Source organism: Stylophora pistillata, chromosome 11 (genome assembly GCF_964205215.1).
Source record: "Stylophora pistillata chromosome 11, jaStyPist1.2, whole genome shotgun sequence".
Classification (NCBI taxonomy): domain Eukaryota; kingdom Metazoa; phylum Cnidaria; class Anthozoa; order Scleractinia; family Pocilloporidae; genus Stylophora; species Stylophora pistillata.
The window spans coordinates 12,717,635-12,743,300 of NC_142529.1; the positions used below are offsets into that span (position 1 = coordinate 12,717,635).

At 40.3% G+C, this 25,666-nt stretch overlaps 3 protein-coding genes across 5 annotated transcripts; 2 read left to right on the top strand and 1 right to left on the bottom strand.

Annotated features, from left to right (window-relative positions):
- The first annotated feature begins 4,593 nt into the window (after nucleotides 1-4,593).
- LOC148720110 (uncharacterized) lies at nucleotides 4,594-6,872 on the top strand. The gene is made up of 2 exons (XM_088739170.1): nucleotides 4,594-4,838; nucleotides 4,978-6,872. Exons 1-2 carry the CDS (start codon nucleotides 4,665-4,667, stop codon nucleotides 5,437-5,439), a joined length of 636 nt encoding a protein of 211 aa, XP_088595296.1. The 5' UTR covers nucleotides 4,594-4,664; the 3' UTR covers nucleotides 5,440-6,872.
- On the bottom strand, nucleotides 6,142-8,848 carry LOC148720111 (uncharacterized). Of its 2 annotated transcripts, none has more exons than XM_088739168.1 (2): nucleotides 8,473-8,848; nucleotides 6,142-8,181 (listed from the first exon to the last, which is right to left on the bottom strand). In XM_088739168.1, the coding sequence occupies exons 1-2, from the start codon at nucleotides 8,592-8,594 to the stop codon at nucleotides 7,686-7,688; spliced, it is 618 nt and encodes a 205-aa protein (XP_088595294.1). In that variant the 5' UTR covers nucleotides 8,595-8,848; the 3' UTR covers nucleotides 6,142-7,685. The 2 variants fall into 2 exon arrangements, with proteins under 2 accessions (XP_088595294.1, XP_088595293.1); XM_088739167.1 differs by having other exon boundaries at nucleotides 8,473-8,822.
- Nucleotides 8,849-8,865: 17 nt separating this feature from the next.
- On the top strand, nucleotides 8,866-21,238 carry LOC111320625 (matrilin-1-like). Of its 2 annotated transcripts, none has more exons than XM_022923274.2 (3): nucleotides 8,866-9,008; nucleotides 15,039-15,377; nucleotides 20,964-21,238. In XM_022923274.2, exons 1-3 carry the CDS (start codon nucleotides 8,987-8,989, stop codon nucleotides 21,212-21,214), a joined length of 612 nt encoding a protein of 203 aa, XP_022779009.1. In that variant the 5' UTR covers nucleotides 8,866-8,986; the 3' UTR covers nucleotides 21,215-21,238. The 2 variants fall into 2 exon arrangements, with proteins under 2 accessions (XP_022779009.1, XP_088595295.1); XM_088739169.1 differs by lacking the exon at nucleotides 8,866-9,008 and adding an exon at nucleotides 10,214-10,596.
- Nucleotides 21,239-25,666: the final 4,428 nt, after the last annotated feature.

Below are 25,666 nucleotides of genomic sequence, written 5' to 3' on the forward strand. Positions count from 1 at the left end.
GGAATGCACCATCTAAGGAAACGAAAACTCAAATTTTAAGCATTTATGCCAACAAGTATTCCGCTAAGAAGCTGATGGAATTGCACAAAATATACGAGCCTATAACAGAATGGGAACTTCGCAAAGCTAAACTTCATGCTAATAACGAATGTCCCGGTGTCCCAGTGGAAAAGCCGATTTATCACAGGGTCAGGCGTGACGCAATGAAAGTTAACCACTTCTTGGAATTCATAAACAGACCATATTTCTATCAAGACGTTGCATATGGATCACGTACAATAAAGATTAGCAGCGGAGAAAAGTTGATAATGCCTAACGTCATCCGAACTGTCACAAGGTCTACAATGATTGTGCAGTATTTGGAGCTTTGCCAGGAAGAAAGCTTTGAGCCCTTGAGCCACGCAACCCTTTATCGCATCCTTGAAGTACGTGAAGCATCTCAGAGGAAAGCTCTCAAAGGACTTGATAACGTAGCAGCGGAAGGAAAGGCAGCTTTTGAAACTCTTGACAAAGTCGTTGAAGAGTTTTAAAAGGCTGGTGCAAATCCAGAGTGGATTGTTAATATCAGAGAAAGGCTAAATCAAGGGAAGAAATATCTGAAAACAGATTATAAAGTTCATTGTAATTAAGATTCTAGTCCATGCGCAGATCATTGTAGGGTATATGCCCTAAGTGATGAGAACAATGACGACTTTAAACAAGAATGTGAACACCCGCACAGTCTACAGTGTGACTCGTGCGAGAATTTGAAATCAGTCGTAGAGGAAATAGAAACTTGTTTGAAGAATGAAACCCAGAGTATATCCTTTTATGGCAAGGAACATCAAGAAGATATTTCTTACGATTTCTTCCAAGCAAAACAGCATATATTTTATTGGAAAGCCCATATTTTGCGTGCTGAAAATCAAGATCTAGCCAAGCAAGATGTCTTCAGATCACTTGATGTAACATCAGCACTAATAACAATGGGCTGGGCGATGAAGTTTCAATGTCAGAAGTATAGAGAGAAACAGTCTGAATGGTTTGGTAAGAGGGGTTTGAGCTGGTATATGTTGTTCTCAAGCAAGCAGAAGAGCCAATGGTTCTAACTTATACCCACATGTTTGATGCCTGTACACAAGACTGGTTTGCTGTTGCCTCCATTTTAGAAAACCTCCTTTTGACTCTAGAAATGGAAAACCCATCACCCAGCAAGGCCTTCATAAGATCGAACGAGGCCGGTTGTTACCATAACAACCTCCTTATTGCAAGCATTCACGGCATCAGCCAACGAACCGGAGTCGTTATAGAAAGGTACGACTTCTCAGAGCCACAGCATTGAAAGGACATATGTGACCGGATTATTTGTCCCATGAAGCAAGCAGTGCGACGATATTGTGACGAGGGACACGACATTCAGTCAGCTGCTGACATGAGAGAAGCACTCCTTGAGCGACCTGTCCAAAGTGTCACCGCCTCTGTTTGTGGAGTGAACGGCAAGCATAAATCGATCGATGTAACGAAAATTCCAAACTTCAGTGCATACCACAACTTCGAATTCGAGCCTCCAAGAATCCGCGTTCGTAAGGCGTACCCTGTGGGACAGGGTAAAACTGTGAATTACACCGACGTCGTGCGTAGACCTCGGGGTCCTACCTCAATAGTAGTCAAGGATAACCAGAATTTTTTTGATGTTTCTGTGAAGAAACGTTTGAAGAGCAAACAGTCACTGACAGTGTCTGAAGCTTTTGCATAGTTCCCGTGTCCACAGGAGGGATGCAGCTCATCCTTTCAAAGTTTTGAATCTCTACAACACCATCTCAACTATGATCAACATGAAAATAAAACAACCCAGGAATCTGTGTATGACCAGTTGCGTCGTGACTGGGTTGCAAGGTTTACCACCGTTCTTCCCGAAAACCGTCCAAGAGCTAAATCAGGCGTATCATCAGTGTCCTCTCCCTCTCTTCCTATGGGCTGGGCCCTTCAAAAGCCAAGAGCTGGTGGAAAAAGGTACTCCTCTCAAGTGAAGAATTATTTAAAAGCAAGATTTCATGCCGGAGAAGAGTCGGGATGCAAAGCCGATCCCGAGCAAGTTGCCATCGACATGAGAAATGCTCGAAATAAAGACAACGGACGATTGTTTTCAAGAGAAGAGTGGCTGTCAAGACACCAAATCCACGCGTACTTTTCAAGGCTATCTGCTTTAAAGAGGAAGCAAGGAAGTGCTTCAACGTCTCCACAAGTAGCACGGGATGACATGGATGACGTGGTGGAAGAGGAAGAGTGGTTACAGCAAGTAGATGAGGTGTATGATAAACTATCAGTCCAGCATCCAATATACTATGATTCATACAATCTTTGTGATTTATGTCGGACACAGAAGCTCAGTTCATTTAATGTTGAAATGTCGAAATCAATTTGCAGCCATTTTGAAATTTCTTTTAAGTCGAGGGATAGAAGACACCAGTTGATCGAAAAACTGGCAGCAATGATCGCGGAGTGTTCCTGTGTGAAGAGTTAAGGTTGTTGAACCCATTACCAAACTGGCCAGCGGTTAAGAAAAAAAACATGGCGGACAGGGAATTCGTGTCAATGTGACAGACTTTTCTCGTTACGAGACAGCTTTGATGAAACTCTTCCAGCGTTTCTATTACGATCCATTTGGTAAGAAACTGTTTCATCTTAGCACGCAGAGGAATTCAAAGGGCAAGAGGTCAGATTTCTTCGTTTGTTACTAACATTTGTTTGGTTACGATGAATATATGAAGTTCATACATTTTGAACTGCGGTTATAGATACGTATGATGCACGATCCTCGCAGAAGAGAGCGCTATTTATGCAATAGCGAAAATCAGACCTGAAAAAAATCAGACCTGTAAGGGGTTCGAACCACTGACCTCTGCGATACTAGTGCAACGCTCTACCAATTGAGCTAACAAGCCAACTGGGAGTAGGCCGTTAAGTTGATTCGTAATAAACCCGTCATGACAAATCAGATACGATGAATATATAAAGTTTTTTTTTCAGGTCTGATTTTCGCTATTGCATAAATAGCGCCCTCTACTGCGAGGATCGTGCATCATACGTATCTATAACCGCAGTTTAAAAGATATGAACTTCATATATTCATCGTATCTGATTTATCATCACGGGTTTATTACGAATCAACTTAACAGCCTGCTCCCAATTGGCTTGTTAGCTCAATTGGTAGAGCGCTGCACTAGTATCGCAGAGGTCAGTGGTTCGAGTCCCGTACAGACCTGATTTTTTTCAGGTCTGATTTTCGCTATTGCATAAATAGCGCTCTCTACTGCGAGGATCGTGCATCATACGTAACATTTGTTTATGACGTGCTCAATGGAAAAATGACTGCGTTACAGCCAAATGTCACAACTTTCACGTCGCATGTGTGGAACTAGAATGAGATTGCGGCTAAATATTTTAACTGATATTCAAAGGCGATGGATGGACCTTTGCATTGATGTGTAGAAGAGCCTGTGAATATGAGCCACTTTTGCAACTTATTCCTCTGAACTTAGCTTTGATCGCATGTTGCAAAAAGAGCTCAAACGAGAGAAACTTTGTGCCGTCAGATTTATTACACTAATGAAAGCTTATGATTGCAATTATTTGTATTATTTAGATAAAGGGTCTTTGTTTCTAACTAGCGAAGTTAGAGCTTTTGAATGATCCTTATTCTCAAGAACTGACAACTGCAGGTCTTGTAAATTTCTCCAGCTCACCGCTAAGTTTTGAGCGCATTCCGGGATGTCAAAAGTTCCGATCAGAAAATTTTGAAAAAGTTCAATTTCTCCAATATTATTTCATATTTGTTATCTACTTGCCTAGTGAAGTTGATGGAAAAATTACGAGCGAAATCTGTTTCTGGATGAAAACTGAATATGAGGATCTTAGGGAGAGTCGCTCTTAATTGTTTGATGTTATAGATGGAAAAAGTTTAGTGTTTAGTGTTTTCGAGGCACCCCCATCCAGACCCTCAACTATTTATCAACTGAAACGTGATCACTTTACCGAAAATTTCTTCTTAAAGCTTGAAGGCGTTCAAAAGATGTTTATCCAGGTGCCTTAATGAAGGAGGACGGTGTGTACTGCATCCAGAGGAGGAGTTTTGTCATTATTGTACTAGGTGTTGATTTCAAATCATACAGTTAACAGTGTTTCATTCTTGACGGCCTCAATAATTGCTATAATTATGCATGTGTCAGAGTACTGGACAGAAATAACGGAATGGACGGTTACTAATTAGCAAGACTGAACTTCTCTTGTTTGTAATAGTCTTTCTTTAGAGGAATAATCATGCCTTGTTTCCGAGTCAAGGCTTAGAAATGTATTCATTCGCAGTTTTCGTACAGTTTAGTTCAGTTTTGCAAAAGTTTAACCGTGATGGCCCATTTTACATTTGTGTGCTTTGTTGCCAAGCCTTTGAACAGGATTGAAGCTAAAGGTGACCTTGTCATAATACAAACATTGCTGCTTTCCAAATGTAAACGAATTCCGGTCTCTATCAAAACGAAGTCCCCTACAGCCTCACTTCGAATTAAAGGCTTGGCAACTAAGCCCACAACTATAAAATGGCCAATTATAGAGTCCTAAAGTGTGACGTCACGTTGCCATGACAGCATTTTTTTCTGGTCTAAACAGTTTAAACTCATACTTCAAACATGGCGTCTTTATCGATATGCTCACTAGTTTCTTTCTTTTCTGGAGAGCAGAAATCGCTTGATCGCGGAGAAAACCACTTCAAATTCGACCATGTCCAAAGCTTTATTTATTCCAGGGGAGTTATCAAAGGTGAAGTCCAAGCAAGCATGACAAATAAGGACTACAAAGTCACAGTAAGTTGCCAATTTGGGATCACAACACGTATGTTCAATTCGAAGAACTCCCAACCCCGATTTCACCTCCAATTTAATGTTTATATTGCGGAATATATATTGCAACTTACGTGTCTGTTTCGAATTATCTTTTTATCAGATTTATCTCGATGAAAACCTTGAAATAAAAAACACAGAATGCGAGTGTCCTCGCGGCGAGTTCAAGTGCAGTCACACGGCAGCCATATTTATTTATGGCATCCATAACCTTAGCAGGACGGACCTGGAATGCCAATGGAAACGAAAGCGAAAGGCAGAAAGCGTACAGTCTGCAAGCCAGATGTTTCCAGCGCCACCGAAGAAGAAGGATTACAGCCCTTTGGCGCGCGATCCTAGCCGAGAAGATCGGATGTGGCTGTACAGCGAACTAAAGCGCTATGGCAAATTTACAGGGACCTGCTGGATCTTGAGTCCCGAACCACAACCTGCTACCCCTCTCTCGATCAAGACGATTGAGGATATCATTTACTCAGAAGGTTTCCTTATGGCATCTACGAAGGAAAAACAATTAGAGTACTTGATTGAGAATGCCAAAGTAGAGGAGCTAGCTAGAGAACCATAAATGTTGTGAGCACCCTCACGGCTGGCCAGCGAAACAGCCCTGCATGGCACCAAGCTCGTAGAGGCCGCCTGACTGCTAGTAATTTTGGCTCCGTCCTCCAGGCAAAAAGAGTTACACCGTCTCTTATCAAGCGACTACTTGGGGAATACAACTTGAGTGGAGTTAAAGCAATTGCATGGGGACAGGACAATGAGACTGAGGCCCTGAAGTCCTTCACCAACATCACAAACTTTACACCTGTACAGACCGGCCTTTGGCTACACGAGTCGGGAGTTCTGGGTGCTTCCCCTGATGGACTTGTGGGAGACGACTCGGTGATTGAGTGTAAGTGCCCCTACACACATCGAAATGCGACAATCAAGGAAGCTTGTGGGCACAAAGACTTTTACTTGGAGGAGAAGGAAGGGAATTATACGCTGTCTACCACATATGTTTACTGGCATCAGTGTCAAGGCCAGATGTTCCTGACAAAGCGCAAATTCTGCTACTTTGTTGTATGGACCACAAAGGATAGTGTTGTTATCAAGATTGAATGAGATGAATCTTGGGAGCACAATATTACTATCTTGAGTGATTTTTACTTTCATCAACTATTCCCAAAGATTACCGAGGGAGAACTTTGAAAAGTGGTGCACAGATGCTGGACATAATCAAAGTGGGGGGGAGAGGGGGGAGTGGGAGCTAATGTAAATAGGCAGTAGCTAATGTTAAAAGGTATTTTTTTAAATTTCATACATTAATTTCTTAATATAACATTACATATTCTACACTCAGATAGAGACACAAGATGAAGAACCCACATTTTTCCATTTAGCTTAGTAACTTAATAATAAATTACATTCTTCCTGAAAGCAAGCTTAAACAATTTTTTTTTTGCAACCAATGGCCACTGGTAGCTGGTAACACTTATCCTGGTTACTCAACAGGGCCCAGGTGCATAAAACTTATGCCACACTTAAGTAGGCTTGGATAGCAATGCAAAGGGAAGGGGAGGGAGCCAAAACAAAATCCATGCAGCACAGGTTATTTTTTCTGACTACCTCTCACCATCCCTTAAAGCTAATTTAAGTGTGGCTTTAGTTTTATACACCTGGACTCAGGCTCCCAGCTTCACAGACACAAAAGTAAAACCTTTCAGCCAGCAGGACTTTCACACTTGGAACTACTGGACGAAAGAATTCCATACTGGTCACATGCCCCTGACCTGGATTTAGTTGAAATGACAATTTAAGAATGTCACTGGATTTCATTATAATCTATTTTCACAGAACACATAGTAGTTTGTATTAATGAACATAAAGGAGATGAATATCAGAAAAATGTAAAACTGACCACATCATATTTTTGACCAAAGCTATGTCAATACCATTTGATCTGTTACAGTAGGGCTTCTAGTAATACAAAAATAATATTAAAAACTCATTGTACTATAATTTAGTTGAAAAAAAGTTCTATTCAGTCAAATTCAAAGTCTTCGCAGCCATCCTTGATCAATGGATACTGCAAATTAACAAGAGCTGAGCACAGTTGGCATAGCTTGTCAGCATGGCACCTCAAAAATGCTGGGATGAAGCCAAGGATGCGAAAACTCTTAAGTCTTGCATTTGCACGCTCTACGTGGATGCGACATCGAGCTATTGATTTTGTCGCCCTTGCCTCACTCTCTGTAAACTTTCCATTGTTGAGAAATGGTGGTATGTTCACTGAAACACCTCTTGGAACTACATCGCTGATGAGAAAACCTTTGTCTGCCAGAACAAGATCACCAGCACTCAAATGTTTACAAAACCCAGACTCTTTAACCATGACCTTGTCACTGACTGAGCCAGGAAAAAGATCACTAACATAGGTTATAACTCCATTTGGGGCAACCCCTATAATGACTTTGAAAGAGTTCATTCCCCTGTAGCTGGAGTTTGTAGCATTCTGCTGGGACATGAGCTTAGGTGCAGCAATTTCAATGTCTGTACAATCAATCACAATGCGGCAACTGCTGTACTCAGTGAAAGAGGATGGCAAACACATCTTGTTCTTTTCTCTAGATGGCACGGTTGTCATGATGTCTTTGAACAGGAGAGAATGCAAAACATGGACAAAAGTTAGTACTATGTTAGCAACAGTTGCAACACTGCATGAAAACAACTGGGCTAAATGTAGATTGGTATAATTTTGTTTCAGTTTCATCAGAGTGATAAATATCTGGTCCTCAAGTGTGATCCCCTCAACCTTCCATCCAGCATAATAGTTTATTTCACACCCTTGAATCTTGAAACATATCCCACAACAATATCAAGAACATCCTTAGTGGGTAGACCTGTCTCCATCCGTATCACCTCAGGGCTCAAGCTCTTAGCAGAGTAGTGTGCACTATAGTAACTTGACATTTCCTTGTGTTTAGCAAGTTCTGTTGAAGTCATATCAAGCTCTATTGACAGCAGAGCTTCTTTGGAACTTGTCTTTTCCTCTTGTGAGCATTCAGTGGAACATGGTTCAGAGTTCTCTTTAATCTCTTCAAGCACAGATGCTACAGTTGGTAATTTCGTGGGCTCGGCAGACACTTTCCGTTTTTTCTTGGGGGTAGGTGTACTGGGAGGTGTTGGTCCTGTACCTGGCAGCAAGTCCAAACTATCAAACAGCTTGTGCCTGTTTCTGTCACTGATGGTTGGCATATTTTCGTTTCGCCCATCTTTAAAGTGACAACTGCAAAGTCGCGAATGTTTGCTGGGCTTTCTATCTCCTCTCCTATAACAGAAAAAGACAGAAGCAGTTACTATACTTGCGCTTAAAAAACCCAAAGTTTAGTTGGTCACATGCTTAACCTTGTAGTCTAAGACGTGAATGCGAAGCGAGTTTTTTAGTAACTAAATAATCTTAGATCAAGACTGAAGACAAGGAAAGGCAAAGCCGCGAGAAAACAAATAAGACAAGAAAGAGAAACAGCTAATCGTGAATCAGTTTGAGATAAAAAAAAAAAACAGCTATTTCTAATCGATGGTACAGCATCGAAATATATATTTTTCGAAAAATACTCACCTTACAAATGATATCCACTTATCATAGAGTGTTTTATGTTTTTTCTGGTCTGGAAACGAAAAGAATCGGCAGCAGTGGCTTTCAGATGTGTGATTGCAATCTGGATGAAAACACTGGCCCATCGCAAACTTCGTCTCCGTTGCGTTTTGACTCGAATTATTGCTCACCAGGTGCTTTTGTCCGCTTATTATACTCTTCAATAGTAAGGCCAAAGGTTATCTTGATTCTCTTTATCTTATTTCTATTATTGGAGGATAAATTGCGCTATTATAGCTCTTGAAGTGCTCGAGGTCAACGACAATGTGTCACGCTAGGGACGCCATATTGGTTTGTTTAGACCACAAAATTCCGGTGCTATGGAAACGTGACGTAAGCACTTTAGGACTCTATTGTCGTCAGATTAGACCGAGTGCCCGAAAACGAGGCTGCATAGAGCTGTTGTGGTCTGTGGTTTTATTTTTACGCGGAAAAGAATTGTACGGATACAATTGTCTGATCCTGGGAGTAACACCTGATGGTGCAGTCTGGTTGTTCAGGTGAGACTGAGTATTTCTATAGAAGAATTGTTGACACTAGTCGAGTGATCGACGTTCCGAGAAGCTTGACGGAATTCATCATCAAATCCGGGTAAAAAGTCGTTCTGTTCAGCTCGTTTGTTATGTAATTTTCGCGAACAAGTAGTTTACATGGTGTCGGTAGTCGTCGGCATCTACTGAGGGGAGTCTTTTGTTTCGATAACTGAACCAACTCTCTATACGGTCAGCCATTGAAAGTAGTCCATGATTATGTTGAGCATTGTGCAAAGTCCGAGTCAAAAGAGTGGTTCGTATGTCTGTGATGTTCATGTTCATGATTGTTGAGATCGCTATTTTTCGTCACTTGTTTCTGTTTAATCAGTCTTATTTGAGGTTCATTCCAGTCTCTCCAATGAAGGAGGTCAAAGAGGTATAGCGGTCGGGGCACTCGATCTTCTTGTTCGGTTCTTCCCCGTTAATTGGTAAATGGCGTAGCGAGCGATCGCTACATTTGCAAAACATATTAACCAAACTGAATAAGCTATCATTACCAACTAAAAGAAACTGACCGATCACTGCCAATTTACGTCACTTGAATCTTGCAGCAAAACTGACCAATCAGCTCACGTCCACCGACACACGACTGACAACAACTTTTTAACCGAATTTCTTCCCAGCTAGTTTGATAATGCGACCGTTTATTCCCATTCAAATCCTTACATTTCGCCACTAGTACAACATAACATATTAATCTATTTACCGGGTTTAAAATGCGGGCTTGAGCTACCTGTGCTTCTTGATGTTACGGTTCAGTAGTTTGCCTGTAAGACGATACTGTTAAGCGCTCTTCCACCTGCTTGGGGTCGAGTGGTCTTGCCGCTGATTCAGCTTTGGCGATGATGTTGGTATCCAGTCTACCTTATCGTCTGAAGATAAAGATCGTGATTTAAACACTACACGAGTACTACGAGAGGCAGACGATTGCATACCAGTCCATAAGAGTGAGAGACGAGTACATACGGGTCCATATCGATACACGTAATTTTTATTTTATATCTGTGAATACGCAATTCAGTTCATGCTGCAAAGTATTTACCAATAAAGTATCTATCTATCTATCGAAATTTTCAATTTTTTAAAATTACTAGCATGTTGTGCCCGTGGTGTTTTAGACACGATCGAAGATAGATCACAGTGAATGGTCAGAACATCGTGATCCACATCGGAAATGACTGCAAACGATTACGCTCTATCTCAAAAAATTGGTTAATTGTTCTTGATTTAAAGTAGACTAAAGGCAGTCAGTTATATTTTTAAATGAAAAAAATGATGGATTAAGTCAAGAAAACAGCAAAGAACCGTCGTTCAACGAAGTTCATGCGATACCGGCGACAGAAACAAAGGAGGTCAAAATGGAGTAGCCCCACCAGAGTAATTTCACGCCGGTCTGCTCTCTTGGGAGCTATTAAAATTTAATGAGGTGGTAAATTTGATTTACTGATAGGCAGAGATCAGTTACAAGACATTTAACTGTTGGAAAAGAAGGTGTCAATGATGATGAATTGTTTTTTTTTAATCTCCTTTGTTGTTGTGACTGGGTGTGCCCAAGGTAAGCGATACTTACAATAGTTAGCAAGTGAGACGTAAAATAGATTAAGCGATTTCTTACAACTCCTGCCTCTCTATGGTGTACAACAGGTCGATTTAAATATGTAAAGCTTCCTTTTATTTGTTCCTTACGATAAATTTCCCAAAAACAAAAAAAAAACGCTAACGCGCTATATGTGACGGGCAAACTGAGGAATGCAGTTCCAAGTTTCCTTGGAGAGGAAAAGGTTTCTCAAATGTCAACATTGCAGGAACAAGCGATACCTTTTGTAGTGAAACCTGGAAAGCAACTTTTGTTTTCGTCCCCCGTCAGTTTTCTCCCACATTCTGCTCCTCTTACTACTTATCTCAGACCAACACTGGTGATCTTAAAATAACTGAGGAGAGTTTGCTGCCTTTCTATAACAAGAAATGGTTAGATATTCTAGTCTTCTCGGATAAGGACGAATAAACCGTAGGCCCCGTCTCCTGCAGGGTTAGGGGTAGGAGACGTTAATTTCCCACGCACGAGATTATTGTGTGGTGGATGTCCTCCCCTGGCGTGGGATGGATGGGTGTTGGCCCTGAAAAGCCCTATGGGGAGTGGTCAATTTAGCTATATATGTATCTAATATTTATTTGGCTCCTAAACTTGTTTTGGACCTGCGCCTCAAGTTCAAAACTTCTCAATAAAACAGGTAAAAATCTTTAAATAAGTTTCTATACATTCAGTCATGACGGTTTTGGTGACCGTATTGCCTACTTTGAAGTGTGTCTGAAGAAAGAGTTTTTGAGGCGTGTAACGAAGACATACTGTGTTCCTTTGTTTAACAATATTCCACCCGCTCGAAAAATCATATTAAGGCCTGTTTGCATGAAACACTTACATTGCATTACTTACAATAAACGAAAGCAGGATAATGATTGGAATAATTAAATTCATTTTATTCTGATCACAACCTAGAGAAACTTCACCCTAGAATCCTGCAGTCGTGTGTAAACGTGGGCTATTTTTCGACCATGGCTAGGCAGGTTATCTCACCTACCTGTAAGCATAAGGAAAAAAAGAAGAGGCAATTATAGTGAGAGGGGAGTTATTTGCCACTAGGATGTTGCCCATTCAAGGAGACCTAGCCTAGCCATATTATTTCTATATGTAGATATTTTATCACTATAAATAAAATTACTATTCCAAATAATTTCGTTGATCACCTCCTGCGGAGAGCCACGTGTATTCCCATTTAGTTCTGATCAAACACGTTCTTTGTAGTACGCTGGTAAGGAAATATTTATTTTAATTCCTGTCGAAATTGCAATATAATTAACAATTGGTTCATGCTTTAGCGTGCACTATTGAGTGATGGAGCACGCGGGAAGTTTGGAGTGCACGAAAAAAGTGTAAGAGTTGCCCGAGGAAATAGCCGAGGGCAACTCTAGCTTCTTGAGTGCTCTCCAAACTTCCCACGTGCTCCATAACTCGATAGTGCACAGCTGAAAGCATGAACCAATTGTTTTAGAACATAGCCGGTGGAATTGTGCATCAAATCCGACGCGAAAAACGGACAACAATATCAATTGAAGCGAATCGTGACGGCGCTGATGCCGAGTCTCCTTTTCCGTTGTTTTCCTCTTTTTCTGCCTCATTTAAGAACTCTAGCCCAAGGGAAAAGGTCGAAAAACTGTCTTCGTTTTAGTACTAGTAGGCCGAGTCTCTGTTTGTATCCATTATTGTCGCGAAATATATCATTTTTCCCCGAGCTAACAATGGCCGCTCGCGCGAAAAAAAAAATTTCTGGCGAAGCGATTTGCTCACGCTATATCAGCGTGCACTATCGGGATTTTGAGCACGCTTACGTATACTGAATTTGATTGCGCGGCTCTGCTAGCTATGTTCTAATTGACAATTATTCCACGAGCGCGCGTTGGATATGAGATGATAGATAGCCACGGGCGCTACGCGCCTCGTTGGCTATAATCATCTCATATCCTGCAAGCGCGAGTGGAATAATTGTTTTATTAAAAACGTTAAATTAAATCAAATTTTATTGAATTTTTAGCTCCCTTTTAATTTTAAGCTGACACGTACGCTTGCCATATTTGTAGATTATGGTATATTTATCAACTTTTCACAGAAGTGGAGGTGGTTAGTGGTGGATATTTACCGAGCCGCGAAGCGGCGAGGTAAATATTCACCGCTAACCACCGACACTAAGGTGAATAGTTGTTTTAGTATATACTAAAACAGTGAGATAATGTACACCACCAAAAATTGATTTTAATTCATACATTCCAGCAACGATTCCAACATTTTCCCGCGCGTAACGATCCAACACGGCTCGGATCGCGGTGGGTGATTTTTTGTTTTTGTTGTAAAACCTGCCGTCTCGTTTTTTCGCTGACAGACAAAATTTCTGAGGACATTTGTTTAGCTCTGGTGGCGACATTTCTTCAAATGGTGTTACAAACTCTTTCTGTATTTGAAACCATTCTGTAAAAAATACCATTTAACTTTGATTTTCAAGTGAACAAGTGAGGTTACGCAAGATTAATTTGCATTTGTAAACAAAACCTTTTTCATTGGTTTTTATCGATAAACTCACGGTTACCATTACCTTTAAACACGGCCAAACCAAATTTAGTCGCTTTCTGTGTTTTCAGGGACTGCTTCGTCGTTATTTGAGTGATTTCTTCGCTTGTCACGGATGCAAACCGGCACGCCATTTTTACCCAAGGTGCTCGGAGGTAAACAGCAAAGGATATTCGGAGTTTGACAAGCCAATCAGAGCGCGCCTTCAACGCTATCCACTGTTTTAGTATATACTAATGGCTGATATGCCATAATGGCTTAGCCAATAAAAAGTTTTGAATTGCATTATCCAATGATCTAGTTTTTAATAAAAGAAATTTTTAAAAACTAGATCATTGGATAATGCAATTCAAGACTTTTTATTGGCGTAGCCATTATGGTATATCAGCCAATATACCATAATCTACAAATATGGCAAGCGTACGTGACAGCTTAAAAATTAAAAGGAGCTAAAAATTTAATAACTTAATTTAACGTTTTTAATAAAACAATTATTCCACTCGCGCTGGTTGGATATGAGATGATTATAGCCAACTCGGCGCTACGCGCCTCGTGGCTATCTATCATCTCATATCCAACGCGCGCTTGTGGAATAATTGTTAAATATCACCTAAGTGGTATATAGAATATCTTCAAGGCTGGCTCTCCACGAACTTGCCAAACTTGCAAAACTTTCTTAAGAAAAATCACTCGTTTTGCTTTTATATATCAGACGCTCAATATTTAACGTTCTTAGTCTGTCGTTTTTAATATCAGAAATGAATGCGTTGCACTTTTAAACTTTATCTTTCCAATTCCAAATGGAACCATCAATAATACTATAGCATTAGCCTCATAGAAATCAGTAGAACAGGTGATCCACACATAATTTTAGCGATTGTAAATATTTTTTCTATTTGAATTCTTCCTAGTAATGAAGGGCCTCTCCGTTTCCATGTATTTATAGATTTCTTAATATCCTTTAATGTTTGTTTAGAATAGAGAGTTTCCCTTTGCTTCACATCATAGCTGAAATACACTCCTAGAATTTTGATGGTGATTCAAATATCGTGTTTTGGAAAATCTACATTCCGTCAGGTTGAGCACTGTTTCCAAGAGCAAGTATGTTCATAGCCTACGAGTAGGCCCTTATTATTGACTCTTTTACTTCGAGCGTTTCTTCGTCCACGAGAGGTTTGAGGACTTTGAGCAAAGCGAGTCGGCAAGAGGTCTGCCAAGGAAAACCCAGCAGTTAAACGGCGGCGCATGTGCACTTAGATCCGAGCTAAATAGCTAATTTGCCATAGTAAACAGGGCCTTTTAATCGAGAACCGAAGTACGACCTAGTTTTCCGCAGTTTCTAAGAAAAGTTCGAAGCTTCTAAGGCTATGACTTACATGTGTTGTTTTTTTAAAGACTTTGCCCAATCAGTCCTAGTTTACACTCTCGCTCTCTTTGCTTTCACTTTTCAGTGCTCAGAATAACGAGGGCCTGCCTTCTGGCTTAAAAAAATTATTCATGAGAGAGTCTAGAATCGAGATGGGTTCAGCGGGGTGCGTCCTTTTCAGATCACGGGATCTTTCAATCTTCTTTTATGTCCACAAAACAAAATGTGCTGCTCGCACAGATTTTGAATATTTTGAGGTATGTCAGTTTTAACAATTAATCTGTGAGCGCGCGTTGGATATAGAATCATGATCAATAGCCATGGAGGAGAACCCTTTGTTACGGGCGGGGTAAAAGCATAAGCGATGATATTTGATGAACATTAGATACGGTTTACTAGGGGGATCATCTGCTAGACAATACTTTGTCTTGCAAAGATAAATGACTTCTACACTGCCAGTTATTGTTTCATTGACGTTTTTCTTAATCATTATCACCTTACTCTTAAACAGAAAAAACGGAGAAATGCAATCGAAAAATTGACCTGGCTGTCGTGTTGGACGTTTCGGGGAGTATAAATGAGAAAACCTTCGGCCTTTCTAAGAACTTTACTAAGACGCTTCTAAGACGATTCGAAATATCCAAGGATAATGTTCATGTTTCACTTGTGACGTACTCAGAGTCGGTTAAGATTTATTCCACGTTTGATGACAACCAGGAGGAAGAGGAGTTCGAGCGAAAAGTGAACAATATGTTTTTGGAAGGAGCTTCCACGGCGACATCAAAAACCTTAACTATATTAAGTGATCGTCTGTTTGTGCAAGATTCTGGGTCGAGAATCAAGGAGACAGGTAAGTCCTCTCAATAAATAGCATGTCATTGCAGAAGGGTTATCAAGAACATTTTTTAAAAGTGAGCACCTTAAAAGTGAGCACCTTAAAAGTGAGCACTTAAAAGTGAGCACTTAAAAGTGAGCACCTTTTGCTTTCACTATCAATTTTTGCAAATAACAAGATTAAACATTAATAGCGTCGACCAAACCGTTATCCTAGTATCCGAACTCAGTTAAGATGTTTGAAAGCTAAATTAAGACATAAGATCGTATTTCCATATTACATAATAGAAACGCTGGTAATAATGAAGTCAGTTTTTTGTGGTCAATTATTGTTGAGGTCACATGCAATTCTATCACTACACGACGTCGGTGACCACCAAGCGTAGTTGATGTTTGTCGTTGAGTCTCCCGATGTTCGAGTCAGAGACTGGGACGGGGGCAAGTTTTAAGGCTTGGCAGCTCGGGGACTGCATGGAAAGAGGAGTTTTCCCTGAGCTTCAACTCGAGCTTTCGAGAATTGGACGAGGCTTTCGCTTAGTGATTAATTTACAACGCAGTTTTCTCATCTTCTGTAGCAGTTTTGGTCAGTCAAAGGGCGCCTGTGGCCAACTCGTGGATAAAATATTTTAATACTTATAAAGATAAAGTAGATAAAGTATTTTAATACTTTATCTACTTTCTGTCTTTTTTTTAACACCTTATTTTACTGATAGCAACTTTTCAACTATATATCTCTCTAAAAAGAGATATATATAGTTGTAAAGTAAGTATCAGTAAACTAAGGTGTTAAAAAAAAAGGAAGAAAGTAGAACCACTGCAGGTATAGAAATTATAGCACTTGAGTATGTGATGGAAACCCCTGGGGGGGGTACATGGGTTATTTTTTTGCTGGGTATGTGCCGCTAGCTTCTCTGTCAACATTAGATTTTAAATCTGAGTACGATCGAACTACGTCGTTTGATTCTAGAGGGCAGCTGGGTGAATTCAGAAAAAAATATCTTGCAAAAATAAGCTCGAAGCGAAATTTTTTGGCGGAGTAAGTAGTCTTTCCATCCAGATAATTTGGATATATCAACAAAGTTGAAGTGGTAAATTGGCCACCGTAACGATTGCAAAAGCTGACGTTTCGAGCGTTAGCCCTTCGTCGGAGCGAATAGAGGAATTGTGGGTTGTGTGTGCTTTTAAAGGTAGAGAATGGAGCTACGTTATTGGTGGGAACATGGCAACTAGAAAAACAAGAATAAATTAGTGGAATGAAAAGCGTTCGTTGATCCCTGTGGGATTTAGACTGCCGGTTTGAAAGATGAGCTTTTATTCAAGATTTTTACGGCTTTCCGTCCTACCTAAGTGTAAGGAAAGACCGCAGATTGCCATATGTTGCTTAGAATGATTAGGTAAATCAAAATGTCTAGCGACTGGTTTCGATATGTCCTTGTCATTCCTTTCCACGTCTCGAAGGTGTTCTCGGCATCGGTCACCTAGTCTTCTGCCTGCTTCTCCGATGTTTATCTTTTTGCAATAAGTGCAAGTTATGCAATAGATTACATTGGCGGAGGTGCACGTGAAGTGATCGGTGATCTTAATGGATCGTTTAGGTCCCGATATTTTATCAGTGTTGTGAATGAAAGGACACGTTTTGCATTGTGCACGAGCGCATTTAAAAGTGCCTGGTTGGTCATTAGTCTGAAAAGAACTTCTGACCAAAAAATTGCCTATGTTTTTGTCGCGTTTGAATGAAATGAGCGGAGGCTGCGAAAAGATAGTGCTTGTCTCTGGATCGTTTTGAAGTAATTTAAAGTTTTTAAGAATGATGGATTTAACTGAGTGGTTGTGAGGGTGAAACGTGAGAGTGAATGGAATGCGGTCGGAATCTTCCTTATGCGACGTTTGTAGTGCTGAATGTCGATCAATAAGTTGGGCGCGGTGGTAACCCGCTTGAGCGACAGAAACAGGGTAACCACGTTTATCGAAAAATGTTTATCGAAAAACTCTGATTTGTGGTGGAAATGAGAGTCATCACTGCATAAACGACGAAGTCTTAGAAACTGAGAAAAAGGAATGGAATTCTTAACGTGAGATGGATGCGAAGACGAATATAACAAGCAATTATGCGAGTCTGTAGGTTTGTAATACACACTAGTGCATAAACCGCTACCTTCAATTGAATCTTTGATGTCTAAAAGGGATAAAGAGTTGTCAGAAATTTCCCAGGTATATTTCAGAGCCGGGTGAAAAGAATTGACTGCGGTTATGAATTGGGTGAGCTCCTCTCTGGTAGAGGAGGTAGTGCCGATACAGTCGTCGATGTAGCGACCGTAGAGTTCAGGTTTGGACCCGTTGTATTGGCTGAAAAATTGATGTTCGAAAAAACTTACAAAAAGATTGGCATAGCTAGGTCCCATTTTGGTGCCCCATGGCCTCACCATTGGTTTGTTTGAAGAAGCTGTTTCCGAATGAAAAACAATTCCTTTTTCTCAGTTTCTAAGACTTCGTCGTTTATGCAGTGATGACTCTCATTTCCACCACGAATCAGAGTTTTTCGATAAACGGTTTTTGATAAACGTGGTTACCCTGTTTCTGTCGCTCAAGCGGGTTACCACCGCGCCCAACTTATTGATCGACATTCAGCACTACAAACGTCGCATAAGGAAGATTCCGACCGCATTCCATTCACTCTCACGTTTCACCCTCACAACCACTCAGTTAAATCCATCATTCTTAAAAACTTTAAATTACTTCAAAACGATCCAGAGACAAGCACTATCTTTTCGCAGCCTCCGCTCATTTCATTCAAACGCGACAAAAACAAAGGCAATTTTTTGGTCAGAAGTTCTTTTCAGACTAATGATCAACCAGGCACTTTCAAATACGCTCGTGCACAGTGCAAAACGTGTCCTTTCATTCACAACACCGATAAAATATCGGGACCTAAACGATCCATTAAGATCACCGATCACTTCACGTGCACCTCCGCCAATGTAATCTATTTCATAACTTGGACTTATTGCAAAAAGATATACATTGGCGAAACAGGCCGAAGACTAGGTGACCGACTCCGAAAACACCTTCGAGACGTGGAAAGGAATGACAAGGACACATCGAAACCAGTCGCTAGACATTTTGATTTACCTAATCATTCTAAGCACCATATGGCAATCTGCGGTCTTTCCTTACACTTAGGCAGCACGGAAAGCCGTAAAAATCTTAAACAAAAGCTCATCTTTCAAACCGGCAGTCTAAATCCCACAAGGATCAGCGAACCGCCTCCCGGTTAGCTCAATGGATAGAGCGCTGGACTGTTGTGCGGGAGGTCGAGGGTTCGAGCCCCGGCCAGACCAACACTCAAGGTCTTAAAATAATTGAGAAGAATTTGCTACCTTTCTATAACATCAAGAAATGGTTAGATATTGTAGTCTTCTCGGATAGGGACGAATAAATGGAGGTCCCGTCTCCTGCAGGGTTGGGGCAGGAGACGTTAATTTCCCACACACGAGATTACTGTGTGATGGATGTCCTCCCCTGGGGTGGGATGGGTGGGTTAGGACAGCAGGTCCACATCAGCTATTACAGCTGCCAAATTAATCAACCTGCTTAAACAAATAAATGAAATTTAACTTTAACTTCAACGCTTTTCATTCCACCAATTTATTCTTGTTTTTCTCGTTGCCATGTTCCCACCAATAACGTAGCTCCATTCTCTACCTTTAAAAGCACACACAACCCACAATTCCTCTATTCGCTCCGACGAAGGGCTAACGCTCGAAACGTCAGCTTTTGCAATCGTTACGGTGGCCAATTTACCACTTCAACTTTGTTGATATATCCAAATTATTTCGTTACTCCCACCGACGCAGCCCCAAACAGTTTCTTTCGAAACCATCAGCCTTTCCATCCAGAAATAGAGAAACAAGATTTGATCAAAGCAACTGGCTTGAAAAAAAATATTTATTGCTCGCCAGGGTTCAAAATAATTTTTCAGCTTTTAAGCGAAAATTTGTAGGCTTTTGTAAAGGCTTACTTTTTTTTACCGCCTGCCACTAATATATGTCCATATAAGTCAGCACATGTCTTAAACACTCAACATGATTAAATTGCGAAGATAATTTCAGCATTAAAATCTTTATTTTTACCAACATGATTCGTTACGGCAATTCCCTTTCTAACAAAGCGTAGTGAACGGCTCAATTTTTGGGTGTTTGTTCAAGTGTGAAACATACAAATTTATCTGGACAAACTGTCGCGCTTCTTCATTCACAGTCATGGGAAATCCGTACTGTTAAGCACCGACTCCAATAGGTGGTTTGCAACCAATCTCCAGAGAAACAGGTAACAACGGTGAAAGGAACAAATGCTGGTGGACGAACAAAAGGAACTAATGAGATGTCTATTGTTTACGTCCACCAACATGACGGCGATGACGTAACGTGCAAACCATCTATTTGAACGCGTGAGAAGACTTTACAAACGACATTTAACAGGATTTGGCGGAAAATAAACCTTGATTAAAGGTAGTATATATGTGCAGAAACATAAACTCGGTAATGTGACGGTGTGCACACAAACTTGCATGTTTCACGCTTCAACAAATACATAGAACGCTGAATACTGTAAACATAGCTGGGGGGAGCCATTTTTATATATAAATTCATTTTGTTATATACATTTTCCCCTTTTCTTTCTAATGCTGTTAATTTACATTTTTTTAAGTCATGGGTTTCCGTGGGAATTTTCGTATCAACAACTTGCTCTTCGTGATTCTCGCTGCTCCTCGTTATGTTAAGTTTAGCGCATGGGCGATTCGAAGATTCTTCAAATTTGGTCTTTAATACTATCACTAATCTGAAACATTCGAAGTCCATTTCAATTTAGTAAATGCTGAAACAGCCTTGTGAAGACAATAAACATCGCAACGATCGATGTAATCACAACGGCGCCAGGACTTCGGACTTCATTAGAAGGATAGATCTCGAGTTCGGAGCCGACTAATTAACGATTATTCCACGAGCGCGCGTTGGATATGAGATGATAGATAGCCAACTCGGCGCTACGCGCCTCGTTGGCTATAGACAGACCACTTTCATAAATGGCTGCCGGATTAATATTCTTTTGTTTAAATTTAAATTAGCCCTTCTGGCCTCGCTTGAGATAAATGTATTATTTTGAATTTTGTACTGGAGAACGAGGCCAGAAGGGCTAATTCAAATTTAAACAAAAGAATATTAATCCGACAGCCATTTATGAAAGGGGTCTATAATCATCTCATATCCAACAAGCACGAGTGGAATAATTGTTTTATTAAAAAAAAGCGCCTCCAAGATATTAGACAAATCTTCTCGACTTTATTTTGTAATAAGAAACCGGATGTCACAGTGTACAGATATTAGATCATGGTATATTGGTTCATATAGAATAATGGCTAAGCCAATAAAAAGTCTTGAATTGCATTACCCAATGATCCAGTTTTTAATAATTACGAAGAGTCCACGCCAATTTTCATATTCCAAAGTCCCCACAAGAACTCGTTTCTACGCTATCGCGTACCCACAAGTTAAAAATGACTTATTGGACTTTACATTATTTTGTTGTCTTGTTTTCTTTACAGATGTAAAAAAAGTCGCTGTTGTCGTCACAGATGGATTCAGTTTTGTTGGACCCGGAATCGTAAAACTGAGAGCCGATGAATTGAAAAACAGAGGAGTCGAAGTGTTTGCAATCGGAGTCACCCAAAGAATGGGGAATGACGAGTTGATAAATTTATCCAGCAAACCTGTTCACAAACATTTCTTAAGGCTAACTAATAAGGAATCAATCGAAAGAATAACTGATACCATTGTCCAAGGCCTCTGCCAATAGACAAACCAATTAATAAAAATTAAATGGAGAAAGAAAGAAATTTTGCATCGTGTATACATCTTGCATAATTGTTTGGTAATGTATTTCAAAAACCCATAGCAGTTTGTGTCCCCACTTAGTCGAAACCTATTCGTTTAGTAGAATGTTCCTTTTCTGTCAAAAATTGTTCTTGTGATTGGTTCATTTAACCATCTGTGTATCTTGTGAATAATTCCAGAACCATCTTGATGACTCTGTAAGTACTAGACAGGATTTTTAGATGAACAGCATTTCCGTCAAACACCAATTTTATTAATTCTCAGACCATTTGATAAAATGTGAAAATGTCCTTGTTTGCCACTGGAAACGTCAGTCATTCAGACCTCTTGAAAATCGGATCAATTTTGATTCTCCTATTTTTCCCGTACTTCATTGCACGCTGTGAAATGCAGAGACTGCAGCACAATTTAGAGAAGTTCATAAGTTGTTTTTTTTAGCCAGTATTTAGACTGTCGCATCGCGCAGAGCTTTCTGATTGTCCAAACATTCACTTTGTCTCAGGGTTGCAAAATAATGTAAGGTTTACAAACACCCTCCACCTCACTTCGTAATAATTGTCTTGAATCTCAGAAACAAAAAAATACTTGAAAATGCCAAACATGGAAAATTTGTATGCCTAGAACTAATACTTAACTAGCAACCTTCATCAAAGATTTTGGGAGCAAATGTTTTGTGCTTTAATAGATATTACGGAAAGTTGATTGCCATGGTTACATGAAAGATGAAAGTTCGCTCCTTTTCTCTTTCGCAGTTTAATGTAATACATAGAGTAAGCTAAAGAGATGGGACACTCTTGTTGCTCAGGGTGGGAAAACAGCGAAATGCTGTCCTAGAACTTGATGGGAGAACAGTGACAGAAACACAGGAAGTCAAACCTGAGTCTCATTCGGGCTACTCCGACACTCTTCCTTTTCAAATGACTTCTCTACTCACAAGAAAATGCTGTTTACACATGTTCTTCATACCTTCTGTCGGGCATCCCCTACGGTTTCTTTGGACCAAACATTAACTACAAATTTTTTGTATCAAAATATACTTAGCCTTCAATGGTGGAATTATTCAATGACCTTACCTAAAAAAAACCAATATTAGCAAACTTCGAACTCGCAAAACGCGCTCTGGTGTATAAAAATTGACTAAAGAAACGTAAGCGAATTAAAGAGAAAAGGAAAGGAAATCTGCCATCTTCACCCCATTATTGATCGATAACTTGGCACCTCGATTATCTAGAAAAGCTTTGTACTGAAGATTATAAGCTGCAGCTTTGAATGTTATTCGCCTCCCGGTTAGCTTAATGGATAGACCGCTGGACTGTTGTGCGGGAGGTCGAGGGTTCGAGCCCCGGCCGGACCAACACTCAGGATCTTAAAATAATTTAGAAGAATTTGCTGCCTTTCTATAACATCAAGAAGTGGTTAGATATTCTAGTCTTCTCGCATAGGGACGAATAAATGGAGGTCTCGTCTACTGCTGGGTTGGGGTAGGAGACGTTAATTTCCCACACACGAGATTACTGTGTGTTGGATGTCATCCCCTGGGGTGGGTTGGGTGGGTTAATTGGGCCCGCAGTAATTGGCGCAAGCTGTTGCGTTGTCCCTGCCGGTTGGTGAAGCTTAATAAATCATAAATTCAAATTCATCTCCGTAATAAACCCACACGTGTGAACTCTTGTTGACTCGAGCTAAGTCTATGGTAAACTAAATCAGTCCATTAATTTTCATGAAATTCTATTGGCACGTGGTGCGAAATCACCGGACAGTTTTCACCCATTATGATCCTTAAAATATTTTTTGCCTGCGCGGGATCGGTTTAAACGCATCACGTGACGGAATATTTCCCCAGCTGAAACTGAGTTATATCCAAGATTATAATCGCAGTTTTCCTCGAACTTCGCTCCCGGAAACTGTTCGTGGATAAACATCTGTCCGTGGATAAATATCTGTGGATTTATTTTCGCACCAAATGGAGCCTATTATTTAATTTTCCAACAAACATTTTTGCTCACGCGCGATCGGCCAAGACGCAACACGTGACCAAATCCCCCCCCCCCTTAACTAAAGTGGGGGATATCCGTAGATGCCTCAAGAGATTTTCCCCAATTTTCAACCTTACGTCCAATACAGAAAACTCTGCGTTTAAAATTGAATTCAATATGAGAAAGCGTTGTGAGATTGTTACAGAAGAAGCAACATATTTTTTAGTTCAGAAAATCGTGTCAGATAACACTAGAAAGTGAACATCCCACGCCGTAAACGATAAGCTGCTTGTAAGCATTTTTCCCGCTCACTGAAAAATATTTGAAGGATAATAAGAAAAAAGCCTCCATTTTTGCACGAAAATATGCTTGTATATTTGTCCTTGGACATTATCTGTTCCTCGAAGCTCACAGTTTTCCTTTAGTTTCGTTCTCGGAAAACTGTTCGCATCTCGGAACAGATTATGTCTTCTGTTCCTCGAGTCTCTCCGAAGTAAGAATTATGGTAGTCAGAACACCTAATCTTGTAACTTTCTCATCGACTGTTCCTCCTTGACTGCTGAATGGCGTGGTATTATGATCTGCAAATGAACCAAACAAACGACCTATCATCACTGGCGAAATGAAACTTACCAACCGCATCCAGCTTTCGATACTTGTGCCTTCCTTTCAACAACATCACCGCAAACTGACCAATCAGTTCACAAGAACTGACCTTAAAACACTGGACTAACAACAAATTTTCACCTGACTCTTTCGATGACTTCTGCTAAGGTTGACGAACATCAGCCAGACGAGGTACGGTTGTTTATGCAAGCATAACTAGTTCAAATTGTTGGGTTAAGGATGGAAAGTTCATTCCCATTCAAATCCTTACATTTCGCCTATTAAGAGACATAACACATTTGCAGGGCTCTAGATGTTTGCCTGTTGGCTGCTCCTTGAATAGTGTCCGCTTTTTCGGGATCGAGTGTTCAGAACGCTGATTCAACCTACGCGATTATGTCTGTGGCAAGTATGTCCCGAAGTTTGGTCCTTCCTTCAGCTCCCTAAGGTTTGAAGGGGACAGGGGGCGGGATTTATCTGAGGGCGGGGAGCAGGATCTATCTGATGGCGGGAGATGAGAGCAGAAATCAAAGAAGCACTCGTGTGCTGTTAGTTTCTGCTCATCATTCAGTCAAAAACCGTACCCAGCAAAGTTTTTAGCATTTCATTGAACGCCAGTGTTCTCCCAACATTCCAAATGGTTTTATCAGTTGGCAAACCGATAGAAAGTTTGGTTTATTGACATTAATATGAGGGAGGTTTGTGACAGAGAAAGATGAACTTCATCTCATTTTGTGATCAAGTCGCAGATTCTCATGAAAACCGTCAAAGAGCGATAAACCAATCAAACAGTCGGAAACTGAAAGAACTGTCGGCCAAAACAGCGAAGACCGTAGTTAAATTTATCGCTAAATGAAAGCAACGGCACGGAGAACTGAGCAGAAATTATAATGAAAATAAACAAGAAGTGGCAATGTGCAAGATAAAGGCACAAGCTATAAAGTGCTACTGACGAACACTTCAATTTGGAGGGAGGAACCAGAATTTTCGTGGTCAGAATTGTACGGAAACTAAAACTAGGACCTTGGAAGCAGTTTTGAAATTTTCCAGAGGTTTTCCGGCGAAATTAAAGATCATTTGTAGAATTTTAACTGGTGAAATTTATTTCGATTATGAGAACTGAACTTAAGATGCTTTAATAACATCACTAAACTATACCACGACAAAAACGGCAAAATCGCAACTACAGCATTGAGCCGTGTGCACATTCACTTTGCAGGTGGTTTTTGCTCTCATCAGTAAAAAGCACTTTCTGTAAATATCTAAATGAAAATCCATTTAGCTTGTCGCTAAAGCAAAGCAAAAACGTGCCAACCTATCATTTTCGGCAGACATTTTTTGAATTTTTCTCGAGAATTTCTGAAGTTCTAAAATAAAGGCTTCAGTCGCGGGAGCAAACAGTCAATTGAACTACATTTTAAACGGAAATTTTTATAATGTTAAACAAATATCTTTATCATTATTTTTGGCGTTCAAAAAGTCCTCTTTGTGTTTTCCAAACCAAAGGCTTTTAAAACATTAAAATCTGGATCTCGCCGGCCATGTATGGTGCCATTTGGCAGGACGGGAAGATGTTTCAGTTATCTATAGGTATACAGGCAAATATACAATAGACTTTTGATCAATCAGAGCGCGCGTTGTGTCAAGTTATTTCATAAACAGTGATAACCAGGTCAATGAAAACTGGCCTGTAATAATGTTCGTCCTGAGAAGACAACATCCCCTCCTCCGAGAAAATGCAACGCAAGAGATTGGTCAAGAATTATGCGTTTTGGCACAGTTTGCCAAACACCAAGGTTTTAGATCCTTTGTAATAACCCGAAGGGGAAAGT

Coding starts and splice junctions, on each gene's coding strand:
- LOC148720110 (XM_088739170.1), top strand. CDS start 4,665: ATGGCGTCTTTATCGATATGCTCACTAGTTTCTTTCTTTTCTGGAGAG. Junction 4,839..4,977: donor ATAAGGACTACAAAGTCACA/GTAAGTTGCCAA, acceptor TCTTTTTATCAG/ATTTATCTCGATGAAAACCT.
- LOC148720111 (XM_088739167.1), bottom strand. CDS start 7,623: ATGAAACTGAAACAAAATTATACCAATCTACATTTAGCCCAGTTGTTT.
- LOC111320625 (XM_088739169.1), top strand. CDS start 10,539: ATGATGATGAATTGTTTTTTTTTAATCTCCTTTGTTGTTGTGACTGGG. Junction 10,597..15,038: donor TGTGACTGGGTGTGCCCAAG/GTAAGCGATACT, acceptor ACTCTTAAACAG/AAAAAACGGAGAAATGCAAT. Junction 15,378..20,963: donor GTCGAGAATCAAGGAGACAG/GTAAGTCCTCTC, acceptor TTTTCTTTACAG/ATGTAAAAAAAGTCGCTGTT.